The sequence below is a fragment of the Prunus avium genome, chromosome 1 (assembly GCF_965620075.1).
Source record: "Prunus avium chromosome 1, drPruAviu1.hap1.1, whole genome shotgun sequence".
Taxonomy (NCBI): domain Eukaryota; kingdom Viridiplantae; phylum Streptophyta; class Magnoliopsida; order Rosales; family Rosaceae; genus Prunus; species Prunus avium.
The window spans coordinates 46,862,210-46,876,146 of record NC_142284.1 but is presented as its reverse complement, the minus strand read 5'-3'; the positions used below and the strand labels follow the sequence as shown (position 1 = coordinate 46,876,146).

At 39.3% G+C, this 13,937-nt stretch overlaps 2 protein-coding genes across 2 annotated transcripts; both read left to right on the top strand.

Annotated features, from left to right (window-relative positions):
• The first annotated feature begins 5,825 nt into the window (after nucleotides 1-5,825).
• Nucleotides 5,826-9,870, top strand: LOC110771254 (uncharacterized). Its single transcript, XM_088250799.1, has 2 exons — nucleotides 5,826-6,054; nucleotides 8,219-9,870. The coding sequence occupies exons 1-2, from the start codon at nucleotides 5,841-5,843 to the stop codon at nucleotides 9,868-9,870; spliced, it is 1,866 nt and encodes a 621-aa protein (XP_088106925.1). The 5' UTR covers nucleotides 5,826-5,840.
• Nucleotides 9,871-12,833: 2,963 nt separating this feature from the next.
• LOC110771260 (uncharacterized) lies at nucleotides 12,834-13,734 on the top strand. Its single transcript, XM_021975527.2, has one exon. The coding sequence runs from the start codon at nucleotides 12,925-12,927 to the stop codon at nucleotides 13,390-13,392; it is 468 nt and encodes a 155-aa protein (XP_021831219.1). The 5' UTR covers nucleotides 12,834-12,924; the 3' UTR covers nucleotides 13,393-13,734.
• Nucleotides 13,735-13,937: the final 203 nt, after the last annotated feature.

The window sequence follows — 13,937 nt, the reverse complement described above, 5'->3', positions numbered from 1 at the left end:
CTGCCTAGCTATTGAACATAAAAAATTATGGAATAAGACACACACAGCTCCACGACCACCACCACGGCCACAGACTCAAACTGAAAGTATTCAGAGGGAGACAGAGAGGGAGGGAAGGGGGCATTGCAGAGACTGAAAGTTGTATTATCGAGATAAATGTTGGGGTTCCTCACGTGCGGGGCTTCGGCTTTGGGGATCAGAATCAGATCACAAATGTTATCATAATTCAGTGCAGTCTTACTCGTCTTTTTAATGAATGCATCGATCCATCAAACATATGTTGCTGCTAGCTTCAGTCTGAGTCAGAGTCCCACCGCCCATTGTCTCCCTAACTCAACACCTCTCCATCCATGCACATGCTTTGCTCTTTTCAAATGAATGCTAGGTTGGATGATGGTTTTATTCTTTCCACTTTATGTCAACCCATTGTTTTTCCTTATATAATCATTATATGAGTCAGCTAAAAACGTTTAAATATTATTATTTTATTTCTCAAATGCCCTTCCTCTATTATAAAAGCCTGGCCAATAATTAAGCCAACATTTCAATGTTAAAGCATCAATTATGAATCGATCACTTTATCGACACAGAGAGCTCTCTGAGAGCTCTCTTCCTCCTCATTCATTTTGAGAGTCCCTAGCCTCTCCCCACCCGAAATGAGTGTTTTTTCCCTGAGCTTTATCTCAGATCTGGGGCTTCTTGCCTCCACTTCGGTTTCCTTTAGTTTTTTTTCTGTTTTTCCCTAAGTTAAGCCCACTCTGTGCGACCCTAAATCTCCCATCTCTCCCTCTCCTCTCTTCCCCAGCCACCTTCACTTTTCACCCTCCACTTCTTACATCTACCCTCTCCTCCTCCCCTCTCTGTTGTGATGCCGTCCATCCATGGCTAGCGGCTTCGTCTGGTCAGCAATTCTCCACCTTCACCGTTTGCTCCTCGGTTCCGCGTCCGCCGCTCCCGTTGTTCTTCCTCGGTGGTGTGTGGTGGTCCGTGGCTGCGATTAAAGTGCATACTGCACTTGACTCTTGGATTATGGGAGCGCTTCCGCGCGGGTGGCCTGCTCACCCCCATCTTCCGTCGGCCTCTTTGATACCCCCCTGGTATCGGTTACTTCTCCTTGGTGGTGGTGGATCTGCTCTGGTGGTGCTGTTGGAATGCTCTGTGCGGCTGCTCATGTGTTCTAGATCTAGGGTTTCTTTGTTTAATAGTTTATGGGCTTATGTTATTTACTTGGTTTTGTATCTTTGGGCCTTTATTTGTTGGTGTTGGGCTGCCTTTTGAATTGAGTTTTCTCAATTTGTAATGTTTCCCACTATTAATGAATATAGCTCCTTGACCAAAAAAAAAAGCATCAATTATGAAATGAATTATTAGTAAGTAATCATAGTGCATGCATTTGCCTTGATTTCTACTAACCCTTTTAGTACAATATTGAAACCAATTCAATTCCATAATGACACTTCCCCCACTATGTATCCTCTCAAAAGTCCCTATGATACTAATAGTAGGAATTGTTAATATACTTTGCTAATATACCTTGCTAATAGTAGGAATTGTGATTTTAGCTATATACCTACTATTAGCACATCTACATGGTTAATGTACCTAACATAACTATGATACTAATGTATCTAATTGTTTTTTCTCTTCTTATGGGTTTCATATTCTTATTTGTTTTGATATAAATTTTTTTTCTTCAATTTTTTAAAAACAAGCAACGATCTAAACTACAAGAGAATGAAAATTTTATCACACACATTATTAAGGTACCATGGAAGTTCGAACTTGAGACAAAGGGTCCGAACTATACTCCATGTATATTTTGTTTCCAACTACATACTATGATTTTAGGTATATCATCCTTACTTATTCTACTAATTAGGTATACTAAATCGATGTAGGTATATTATTCTTTTCCGATTAGGTAGTATGGCTAAAGTAATATATTATGCTTAAATTATATATCATCACTTAATATTTAAGTTTCTTTTAATGTACTAGCATTACGGGTGGGCATTTGAACTAGTGAAACGAGTAAAAAGGAAACCGGAAAAAACCGTGTTGACTAAAAAATCAACTTAGGCTCAAAAACCAAAAAGAATCGCTTTGGATAAATTCCTGTCTCGATTATTGTCTTGGAACAATCAATATTAAATATTCATTTATATCCAAAATTATTAATAAGCCTAATCAATATTCAAATAAACATTAGTAACTCAAAGTAATATCTATAAATTTTAACCCAATTAATACTCAAATGTCTTAGTTCCAATTTATACCCAACTCAATAACTACTCAAGTCCGATTTCTTTTTATATTCGGTGAACCATATCCATTCTTGTTGCGCTTCCGTCTTTCTCTATTTTCCACCTATTTATCTTCCTATTTATATCTTCACATTGTTCTCTCTTATTTTACCCAGTGTACATATTTTTCTCTTCTTCCTATGTTTCTATATATCTTATTTTTCTCTTCTTCACATAATTATTTTTTTATATTTTCAAAATGGAAACCGAGCCAAACCAGACCTTGTGTAAGTTCCAGTTTTAGTTCCAATTTGAGAATAAAATGGACCGAACCCACCCCTAACCAACATTATACTTGACCCCATAAATTGAATACGAGTGCTACTAAACGAACCCTAAAATTATTTGAGTACACCCTAATATTTTAATCAAAATATAAAATTAACTAAGTACACCTTATGTAACTACCAAAAATACCCTTGATACACCCTAATACACTCTAGGGGTGGGCACGGTACGGGATGGAGGTCATCCCGGTGTCAATCCCGAATAGGAGAATCAGGACGGTATGACACATGATGAGGGATTTTCAAAACACGTTCAAACCATACCAGCCCCAACCGGGACCGGTATGGTTCGGTATTAAAACTGATACCGTTCACCTTAGGCTAAAATTTGAATTTTTTTTCTTCAGTTTTTGCAGCTGCCAAATAACTTTAGTTTTTGCAATAGCTGCCAAATCAATCAAATACACAATGTTTTCATCATACTAAAAAGTAAAAACCTGTTCAAACTTCAAGTTCAAGATCAAGCCTAACAAACAAAACTTCAATTTCAATCAATACCATTCCAAATTGCCAAGCTCCAGATGCACATGATAGGCAGGCAGAGAGAGAATAAGCACGTTTGATGTCAAACAGAGAGAGATGGTTATTAGGGTTCGATTCGACTTCGACACAGAGATGTTTGGTTATTAGGGTTCCACTTCAAGAGAGAGAGAGAGAGAGAGAGAGAGAGAGAGGAGGAGAAGAAGAAGAGGAGATTGAGATTTGAGATGGATCGATCGATGGTGGAGGGAAGGGAAGGAGAGAGGAAAAAAGCTTCTGGATCTGAAAAATCTTTCCTAAGTTTCGTTCGTTCGTGTGAGAGATATACTAAATCTGAAATTTTGGAAATAATATTTTAATAATAATTAGTTACTGTATGGTACGGTATGGCACCAAACGGGATCACAAATCTGATACCGGTGTCGTACCAAACAGTAACGGGATGACACGGTTTCATCCCGTTTAAGCATCAACATCAAACGGTTTGGCACGAGTTTGACACGGAATGGCACGATTTCGGGACGGTATCGGTATTCCGGTTTTGATGCTCACCCCTAATACACTCTATCACACAAAGTAAAGAAACGAAATCAAAAGCCTTTAGAAAGAAAAAAGAGATACATATCCCACCAATAGTCAGTTCCTCCCGCAACCACAAAGTGAAAGAAACCAAATGCCAATGCGTTTCATTCAGCTAATAGCTTGTATACCTCAAAAAACAAAGTCTTACCTGCACAAAAACCACAAAATTAACTGAACTAAACAAAATATCACCTCAATTGCAACCACAACCACGTCTCTAGAAAATCATCTTCCTGTTTCTTGTACAACATCATCAGTATCCTTGTCTTTATTTCAATATGTTGCCAACCATCATCTACAATAAGGAATCGCGGAGACAAGACAATAATTCAAGTTTAGCAGATAAATAAAACAGAGAAATAGCCTCTTACAAGTTTCAAGGTAAGACAACAATTCAACGCAAGAACTTTGAACATTCAACGACACCTGCCAATGCTCTCTATTTGATTATGGTTGAATATGTGGCAAGTAGGGCGTACTTATTAAAATTTTATTTGTTTCACAATTCAATATATCTTTTTTGGTCATTTTATATTAGGGTAAATTAGTAATTCAATAAATAGTTTGGTAGTAAGGTGCACTCAGTTAATTTTAGGGTTCGTTTAGCAACACTCTTAAATATTGTACTTATACATATTTATATGTGAAATAAATAGCTTTTCTGTGCTTTTGAAATTTAAGGGTTTGGTGGTAGCTTTTCTAAGATATTTTCCATTGAGGTGGTGGATACAGAGGCGGAGCCACAGTGGGGCCAATGGGGTCGCGCGACCTCTTGGACGCCATGAAAATAAGCCTAGAGGTCCCTTGGAGCTGCTGGTGCGACCTCTTGGAGCTGCACACCAAGTGGTCGACGAAATGACTGAAAGAAGAAGGGTCTGCAAGTTGAAGAAGAAGGAAGAAGAAGATGTGCGCGACTTTTTTTTTTAAAAACAACCTGGGCAAAACGACGTCGTTTTGGCCCAAGGATTTTTTTAAATGACTTGGCCAAAACTACGTCGTTTTGGGCCAGGTCTAAAAATAAAAAAAAAAAAAAAAAAAAAAGAGGCCCAACATCCTTCTCTCCAAAACAGACCCGATTCCTCCTTAAACAAACCCCCAATTTGTTTTGTTTTCTCCTCCAAGGCTCCAACCCTAAGTTCCCAACTCAATCCCCCCTCCCTCAAACCCTCAACTCCATCTCCTCCCTTGCTGCCGCCAGTGGGTTGCATCTGTGCTTCCGTCGTCGTCGTCGTGTGGTGGTGCCGCCAGCTACTCTCTTTGTTTTTGCTCAAGCTTATTGTGAAATTTCACAATTCAAGTAAGTTCTAAACCCTATGTTGCAATGTATGATATATTTAATTTAATTGAAACCCAATTCATAGTTATTTTGATTATATTGGTGGTTTGATTATATTGTGAGTTTTTATTTTCATTATTTTGTAATGTAGAATATATTTAATTTAATTGAAATCCAATTCATATTTATTTTGATTATATTGATATTTTGTTTATATTGTGAGTTTTTATTTTCATTATTTTGTATATGTAGAATATATTTTATTTAATTGAAATCCAATTCATAATTATTTTGATTATGTTGATGGTTTGTTTATAGTGTGAGTATTTATTTTGATTATTTTGTATATGTAGAATTATTATGGAACGGTTTTTTAAGAGAAAGTCATCATCGGGTTCGGGTAGTTCGGCTAATGTTGATAGTTCAAATAATGTTGGTAGTTCAAGAACTCCAAGTTCAAGAGAAAGTCAGTTAGATGGTGTGTTGGGTTCGAGTTCAAGAGAAAGTCAGTTAGATGGTGTTTTGGGTAATCTTTAAGCGGACCCTGGATTAAGAGCTCGAATAATAGATTATGATGCTAATATGAGAGATGAGGTCCGAAGATCATATCTACAAAAAGGACCTTGTCAACCTAGAGGTCATAATTTTCCAATAACTAATATGTCAGGAATAAATCGACGCTTCATTCCCCAATGGTTTGATGAGTTTGATTGGTTGGAGTATAGTATATCTAAAGATGCGGCATTTTGTCTCTATTGCTATCTCTTTAAAACCAATTTTGAACAAGTGGGTAGTGAAGCTTTCACTTGAGATGGATTTAAGAATTGGAAGAAAGGGAGAGAAAGATTTAAGATGCATGTTGGACCGGTTGGGAGTGTTCATAATAAAGCTAGAGAAGCTGCTACAAATTTGATGAATCAAAATACACATATTGAGACGGCAGTGAGCAAACACTCCGACCAAGCTCGTAAGGCTTATCGCACATGCTTGATTGCATCAATCAAGTGCACTAAGTTTTTATTGCGACAAGGTCTTACTTTTTGTGGCCTTGATGAAAGTGCCAATTCAAGTAATAGGGGAAATTACTTGGGGCTATTGCAATTCCTTGAGATAATGATGATAAAGTGTTGCATTCCTAAGAGGACACAAATTAATGTGCAAACAACCAATTAAAAATACCCGCAAGTGCACGAATCTATCGAAGTATAGATTATGTAAGTACGGGGTCGATCCCACGAAGAACTTGTCGGCTTCCTATAAGTTCTAATTTGAGTACATAAAGAACACTTATTTAACACACCACAAATGCACAAATGAAAGAGGGAAACTAGAAATGAGTAAAGAAGTGTAAAAGAAATGGAACAACACAAGAAAACTAGAGAAAAACACAAACAGCACTTTCTATCGCCATTTTATCACCTGTGAACAGTGCCGTGAACAGTGAACAGTGACATGAACAGTGCCGTGAACAGTGAACAGTGACGACCGGTCGTTTTTCGGCAGAGTCGAAATTTCAATAAACGTGTGATGAGCGACCGGTCGTGAACAGTAACGACCGGTCGTTTTTGGGCAGATTCGTTTCTCTGTTTTTCAATTTCGACCTCTGTCCAGTGTTTTGCCTATAACTTTCCAACCGTACGTCGAAAATTCACGTTCTTTATACGGTTGGATTCAGAACAGAAAATGCAAGAACACAGCGCGGACCAAAAGTCCAAAACAATTACGGAAACAAATAAAATTCAGTATCAAAGACACACCACGTATCAAACACACAACTCACACACACATTGGGGGGGGGGTTTGATTTGTTTCAAGTGACCTATTTCTATTGCATGAAAGTAAATGGACTTTGAATTTAAATGAGAAAGGCAGAGATGAAATATCAAAGAGTGGAATTAAAAAGTAACAAACACTAGGGTTTCGGAATCCACCCTAAACAATTCTACCCAAGTTCATGAATACTCAAGTGATGAACTCTAAACGTGTTGATGAAAATGTTCGCAATCAAGGCCATGGGTCGTGGCTCAAGACGCATTGATTCTCTCTAATATACGTAAAGTGCATGGTTCGTGCTACAATACTTGTGCCCTCCCCATAACCGAACCTAGGTATGGTTCGTACTTTGATTCAATTACAAGGAGAACCCATTAAGTTCAAAGAGAATATGAACATCACAAGAATCCTAATAGCATGGTGTTTACATTAGGTATTCAAGAAACCAATTCACATGGATGATTCTTACTTCATTCATTTATTGCTTAGGATAACATGAAGATACACATAATCCCAACAATCTCAAGAAGCATGCTTTCAAAGATGGCCAACCAAGGAAAAACACACATCAAGGATAGATTAATTTGGTGAATTGGAATTCATCAACAATATCTAGAAATTCATACACTCAAGTATCAAAACAATAAGGTAATCATGTTTAGGGCTTCAACCTAAGCCCTAGCTATAGAGTTTAGTTGCTCATACTTATTTCAAATACAAACTCAAAATGAAATTAGAAAGAGTTTACAGATTTTCAGAAAATGATGAAAGCTTCAAGATCATCAATGGTGGAAGTCTTCTTCTCCACTTTTCTTGGCTGCACCTTGGCTTTCTCCAAGCTCCAAACTCTCCAAAATCTGCTCTCAATCTGTATAGAATGTGGAATAGCCTGATTTCCCACGATCAAAAGGCTCCCAATATCATATTGCAATTTTGACTTCTCCTCCCTCTCTCCTCCTTTCCAGCTTTTACCTTTTAATATAAAACTACCACCTTTGATAAAGCCTTAGCCCATTGTCCCCTTGCCATGATGGAGCTTTGACTTCACAAAGATGCCAAAAGCTCAGAAAATATCTATTTTACAAATGTAATTCCTTGTTACCAAGAGTTATGGTAACAAGAAGTTAAGATGACACAAGGGAGGTAAAAGCTGGCCAAATCCGGATTTCCAGAACTGTGGTAACATGATGGATTGGTTGGATAGGCAATACTTGTCCAATGGAGCTCAAATTTGGATATGTTGTAGTTAACATCCATTGGAACAAGTATCATGAAGATCATGACCTCATCCGAGCACCAGAGCATGTTGATCCCAGGCCAAGAAGTTGACCTACGAAAATGAACAAAAACAGAATTTATAACTAATAATGCACTTTTAGCTCATTTTCATCCCAACCAAGGCAAAATCTAAGAAAACACAAAAAGGAAGTAAAAAGCTATAAAATGTCAAGAACTAACTCAAAATAGTGGGGTGAATAACATGAAAAATCATGTGTAAAAATGAACCGAACATAAAGTTAGAGAAGTTGTGATGGAAAATGCTCCGGGGAATCTCAAATTACTAGCTCCTTGCATTCAAAAAGATCTTGTGAGTGCATGTGCCCTTGAAACACTTGATTCTATCATGGATGGTATAAAAGATAGATTCTTTTCAATATTGATGGATGAAGCACGCGATGTGTCGGTGAAAGAGCAAATGGCTATGGTGTTGCATTATGTGGATGACAAGGGGCATGTAATTGAAAGATTTGTGGGCATCCAACATGTTACCGACACTACTTCAAGTTCACTAAAGGATGCTATTGACACATTCTTTTCTCACAACGGTTTGAGCCTTTCCAAGCTATGGGGACAAAGTTATGATGGTGCTAGTAATATGAGAGGTGATTTGAATGGCCTTAAAACAAAGATATTGAGAGAACAACCTTGTGCATATTATGTTCATTGCTTTGTTCATCAACTTCAACTAGCTCTTGTTGCCGTGGCAAAGAAAAATATAGACATTGCCTCTTTTTTTGCAACAGCTAATAGTATGGTTAATCATGTTGGAGCATCTTGTAAGCGGCGTGATTTACTTAGAGGGCAACTCCAAGAAGAGCTTGTGATAGCATTTGAAAATGATTGTCTTATAACGGGGCGAGGCTTAAATCAAGAAATAAGTCTCAAACGTGCCGGTGACACACGATGGAACTCACACTATGGTACCTTGATTAGCATCATATCTATGTTTTCATCAGTGATTCATGTGCTTCAAATGGTTATTGATGATAATCCCAATGATAGTGCGGGTGAAGCAAATAAGTTAATGAGAGATATACGCACTTTTGAGTTTGTGCTTCACCTTTTCTTGATGAAAGTCATATTGGGGCTCACAAATGATGTGTCACAAGCATTGCAAAGGAAAGATCAAGAAATTGTGAATGCAATGGCTTTAGTGAAATCATGCAAGGAAAAGCTATATTGGATGAGGAATAATGGGTTCGATGCATTGGTTAATGAAGCATCTTCTTTTTGTGACAAACATCATATTGATGTTCCTAACATGGAAGAGGCATATATACTTCCAGGGAGGTTAAGGCGTAATGCTCTAATAAAGACAAATCGTCATCATTATCGTGTGGAGCTCTTCATTTATGTCATTGATGAGCAAATTACGGAGTTAGAAGATCGCTTTAATGAGGTAAATACCAAGTTGCTTATTTGTTTGGCATGTTTGAGTTCGAAAAATTCATTTGTAGCTTTTGATAAACCAAAGTTACTTCGTCTTGCTCAATTTTATCCTCAAGACTTTTCGGATGAGGATTGTTTGGCACTTGAAGATCAACTTGAGATTTATATTCATTATGTGTGTTCCAGTAGTGATTTCTCTCAATTGGAAGGGGTTGGTGATCTTGCAAAAAAAATGGTGGAGACAAGGATGCATCAAGTATTCAATTATGTGTATTTGCTCATTACATTGTCTTTAATTTTACCGGTTGCAACTGCTTCAGTGGAGAGGGCATTTTCTGTCATGAATATTGTTAAGGGTCCACTTCGGAACAAAATGGGAGATCAATGGTTGAGTGATAGCTTGATTGTTTATATTGAGAGAGATATTTTTACTTGTATTGAAAATGAAGCTATAATGCTACGTTTTCAAAATATGAAACATCGTCGTGGACAATTATAGCTTGTAATGTTGTTTCCGTTATGAATTATGAATGAAATTACTATGATTTCATTTTCAATATTTTTTCCCACTTTTACACTAAGACCCCGTGTGGTAAGATTCCTGGTTCCGCCACTGGGTGGATATGGTGGGATCTACTCCTTTGGTGTTGTGGGATCGTGAGTGGTGTTGGAGATACTATGACTTCCTTTGAAAGTCAAGGTGGAATTTGAGTGGTAATTGATGTTTCACCTTTTGGTGTTTCCAGTCACAAGGATGCTTCAGAGTTGGTTATCCACACGATCTCTGTTCAACACTGGTTCATGAGTTCTTATGAATCCTGTCATCTTCAACTCTGAGTGAGCTGGGGTTTAATTACATATGGAGTTTGCTCATTGTTCTTGCACTGGTTATTCTTTTTGTTTTTATTTCTACTTTCTTATCTGCAAGAACCCTCCTCTAGGGGCAGTATTCTTTATGTGTAATCTTGTATCTGCCTTCATATCAATGAATCTACTCTATTGGAAAAAAGAAAAAGAAAAAGAAATGGTAGAATCAAATCTACTGTATTTGTACAAAAAAATTACTTATATGAAGTCTATTAAAACTGCCAGCTGGGTTTGAGTCACAATCAGTCTATGTCGTTGACGTGGCTTTAGTCTTATCTTATGAACCTATGAAGCTCGACAGGAACTTACTTAGGTCTTATCCTAATTGAATTTGAATTTTCCTATAGAATATGGATGAGCCCATAAAATCAAAAAATTATATCATACGTGGTGGTCATTGCCATTGCCATTGGTCATGCTCATACGGTCATACATAATGGATGAACCGCAGACTTCCAAAATCTGATGTGGATGGTCCAAATCCAACTTGAATATTAAAATAGGGTGGGTGGGTCCCATACATACTGCCGTTGTTTCCGCACGTCGGTAACGCTAAATCCACATGCCGCCGAAGTGGGTCGCCCGTCGTTTACATTGCTTTACCGTGGTTGCGCCGTGGTTGGGTGGGGCATACCATGTGGGCCTCCTCCGCACTGTCTCTTGCCTGCCTTCCATTCCAATCCATCCATCTCAACAAACCGCGTTCTTCCAAAACTTGTATTTATTTTATTTCCATTTATTTTTTGCATTAATTGACATTTTTGCGCTTGTTCGTTAGTTAGTTTCAAACTTTATTATTGTTGTTTTTAATTATGAGCATTTGAATGACACATTCAATTTCTATCAAATTTCTCGAGCCAATTTCATAACATATTTCTCCTAATTCACTCAAATTTAAACCAAAAGACTCAAATTGTTTTTGAAACTCTAAGTTCCAAAACCGTGCCTAAAATGAATGAAAATAGCTCAAATTTGTATTTTATTGTTAGATGGGATGGCAATCGATTAACAACGAAAAAGAAGGACTTTTGACCTAGCTCTCTCTCCCTGTGAAAGAAAGACAAGGTTTGGAGTTATAGCCGCCACCCCCTTTGGGGGTGGGTGAGTTCCTCTTGCTCTCCCCCCTCCCTTCCCCCCTCCCCTGTTTCTTTCCCACTCTTCCCCTCTTCTCTCGCCCCCCTCTCCCTTCCTTCCCTTGCCTTCCGTCCACTCCTTCCCCCACTCCCTGAGTTCTCTTCCTCTCTCCCTTTTTCTTCTGCTCTGTCTTTGGGTTTTACAGGGTGTGCGTGGCTGGGTAAGGGTGGTTTTGTTGCTCTGTTGCTTGGCATCTCCGGTAGATCTATTCTGGATCTAGTTTATCCGGGCTTTGCTGTGGTGTTTCGGTGGCTTGGGTGCTTTTCCCCTGTGGCCGCCGCGGTCTATCGAGGTTCTCTCTCGGGCATTTGGTGTTCCCATTTTGCTGGTTCCGATGCTCTCTCTTAGGATGAGAGCGGGTGACGTCGTTCGAGCATTCACTGCTTGTATCGAAGGCTTCATGCCTCCTATCTGTTTAGATCCCTCACATCTCCACCATTCCATCTCTCACAGAGCTGTCCATTGGCCTTCGTCACTTCAGTTGCTGGGCTTCCCTTGGTGCGTTGGTGTTTACGATTCCGGCGAAGATGCGATTTCTTGGGTTGCTGATGACCAGAACCCAGATCCCCCCACTTCCCTTTCGAACCGACTTCATCACCCGGTTTCAACGGCAAACTCTAAACGCGAGCTCTCGCGTACCCCTCGGAAGGTGTGTCAAGCCGCGACTTTGCTCCGACTCTGGTGCCTGCACCACCTCCTTCCTGTTACTTGGTTACTTTCCCTGTGCCTTTGGTCTGCTTTGAGAGTTACTGGTTTTTGTGGTAGATTTGTGATTTGGGCGTGTATTTTCTGTATTTCTTCTTGTTTCAACTTGGTGTTGCTACCACATGTTAGGTGTGGGTTCTGTTTTACTGCTGGCTTTTTGCCAGCTTAATTTTGTTTCCGGCGGGATCATGATCTTCATGCTATGCCTATGCCTGGGTTTTAGTTAGATCTGGTCCTGTTTTGGTGTTGTTGCGTTTGTCTTTTGCGGGTGCTCCTTGCTTGGCCCTTTGGTTGTGTTCCTTGCCCTTTTGTGGGTTTTCAATGAATTTGCCTTTCGACCAAAAAAAATTGTTAGATGGGATGGCTCTTATGAAATGAAACACTTCTCTAAGTAAAGGGCATGAGGAGTGTCATTTAATTGATATTAATTCAAATTAAAGTAAGGTTTTGCTTTTTTAATTGGTCAATATATGAGTCCATGTAGTTCGTTCCAGCGTACGTGTTGTTGGCGTTTGCCATCCTGCTCATACATACAAAATCCAGTCAAATGCCAAGCCAAACAAACAAACCAACAAAACAGCAGCGACATGTGCTGAGTTAGATTCCTGGACAATGCACATCGACCTTTCGCTGAGTCAGCCCAGTCCAGATACCTCCGGATAAGCCTATACTACAGTTCGTTAACCCACCCCACATTTAACCATGGTTCGTTTACCTTATCCGCATTTTGTCCGCCCATCGTCTATAAAATCACAAACCCCCCACCGCTTCGTCATCAACACAAAGACAACACAAACTCCAACTCCAACTCTTCCTTTCCTCCAATCAAATTTCAAAGATTTCGGAAATGACTTCCATCTCATCCTCATACTTCACTTGCTCTTCCCCTCTTTTCTCCGCCTCAGGATTTGCCAACAACGGCCCTCATTCTCCTCCCTCCTCTATCACATACCGTCCGCTTCGCGTCTCCGCCTCCTGCACATCCACCGTCGACAGGCCACGCACCCGTACTGGATCAAGCTCCTCACTCTACGAGGTACTCGGGATTCACACAGACGCCACGTCTCAGGAGATCAAGTCTGCTTTCCGTAAGTTAGCGAGAGTCGTACACCCGGACGTTGCCACTGACGGGCAAACTTCGGCGGACGAGTTCATGAAAGTCCACGAAGCTTACTCCACCCTCTCCGATGCCCAAAAGCGCGCCGATTACGACCGCATGATGTTGATCAGACGGCCACGTTCTTCTTATTCGTACGCAACAACAATGTCAGGGTCGGCAGCTGGCCGGAGATGGGAAACCGACCAGTGCTGGTAGATTGCAGACATTTCCATATGGATAAATCATTAATTAGGAGAAGCTAATTAATTTAATTAAGGGAAATTAATCAACCGGAGAAGCCTGCAGCGGTGCCTGTCCGTTTGATGTGATGTGACAAACTGCTAGCTAGCCTCCTTCGTTTGTGTGTGCATAAAATTTAGTGATCAATGTCTAAGCTAAGATCCTTGTACTGTAAGCTGAAGGCGCCATTTTTTACAGCCTGAAAATTCTGGGTATTTGTATTCCCCCAATTTCATATCAGCTTGTAACTTGTAAGTTGTAAGATCTACTGTTGGGATGAAACATTTTTATTAAGATAAGTTTTTTATTTATTTTCAATATATTTTCTTGAATAAATATTGAACAACGGAGAGAGGATTCATAGATAAATAAATAACGACACCCTTGCAATGGAAAATAAATAACTTTTAATTCAATTTTGGTAATGAGTTAAAATTCGATCACGGAAATTGGAACTATGGGCTGTATGATGAGAGCCCAACTGAAACACGCGCTTTTTAACTCTTTGATAATGGGTCGGG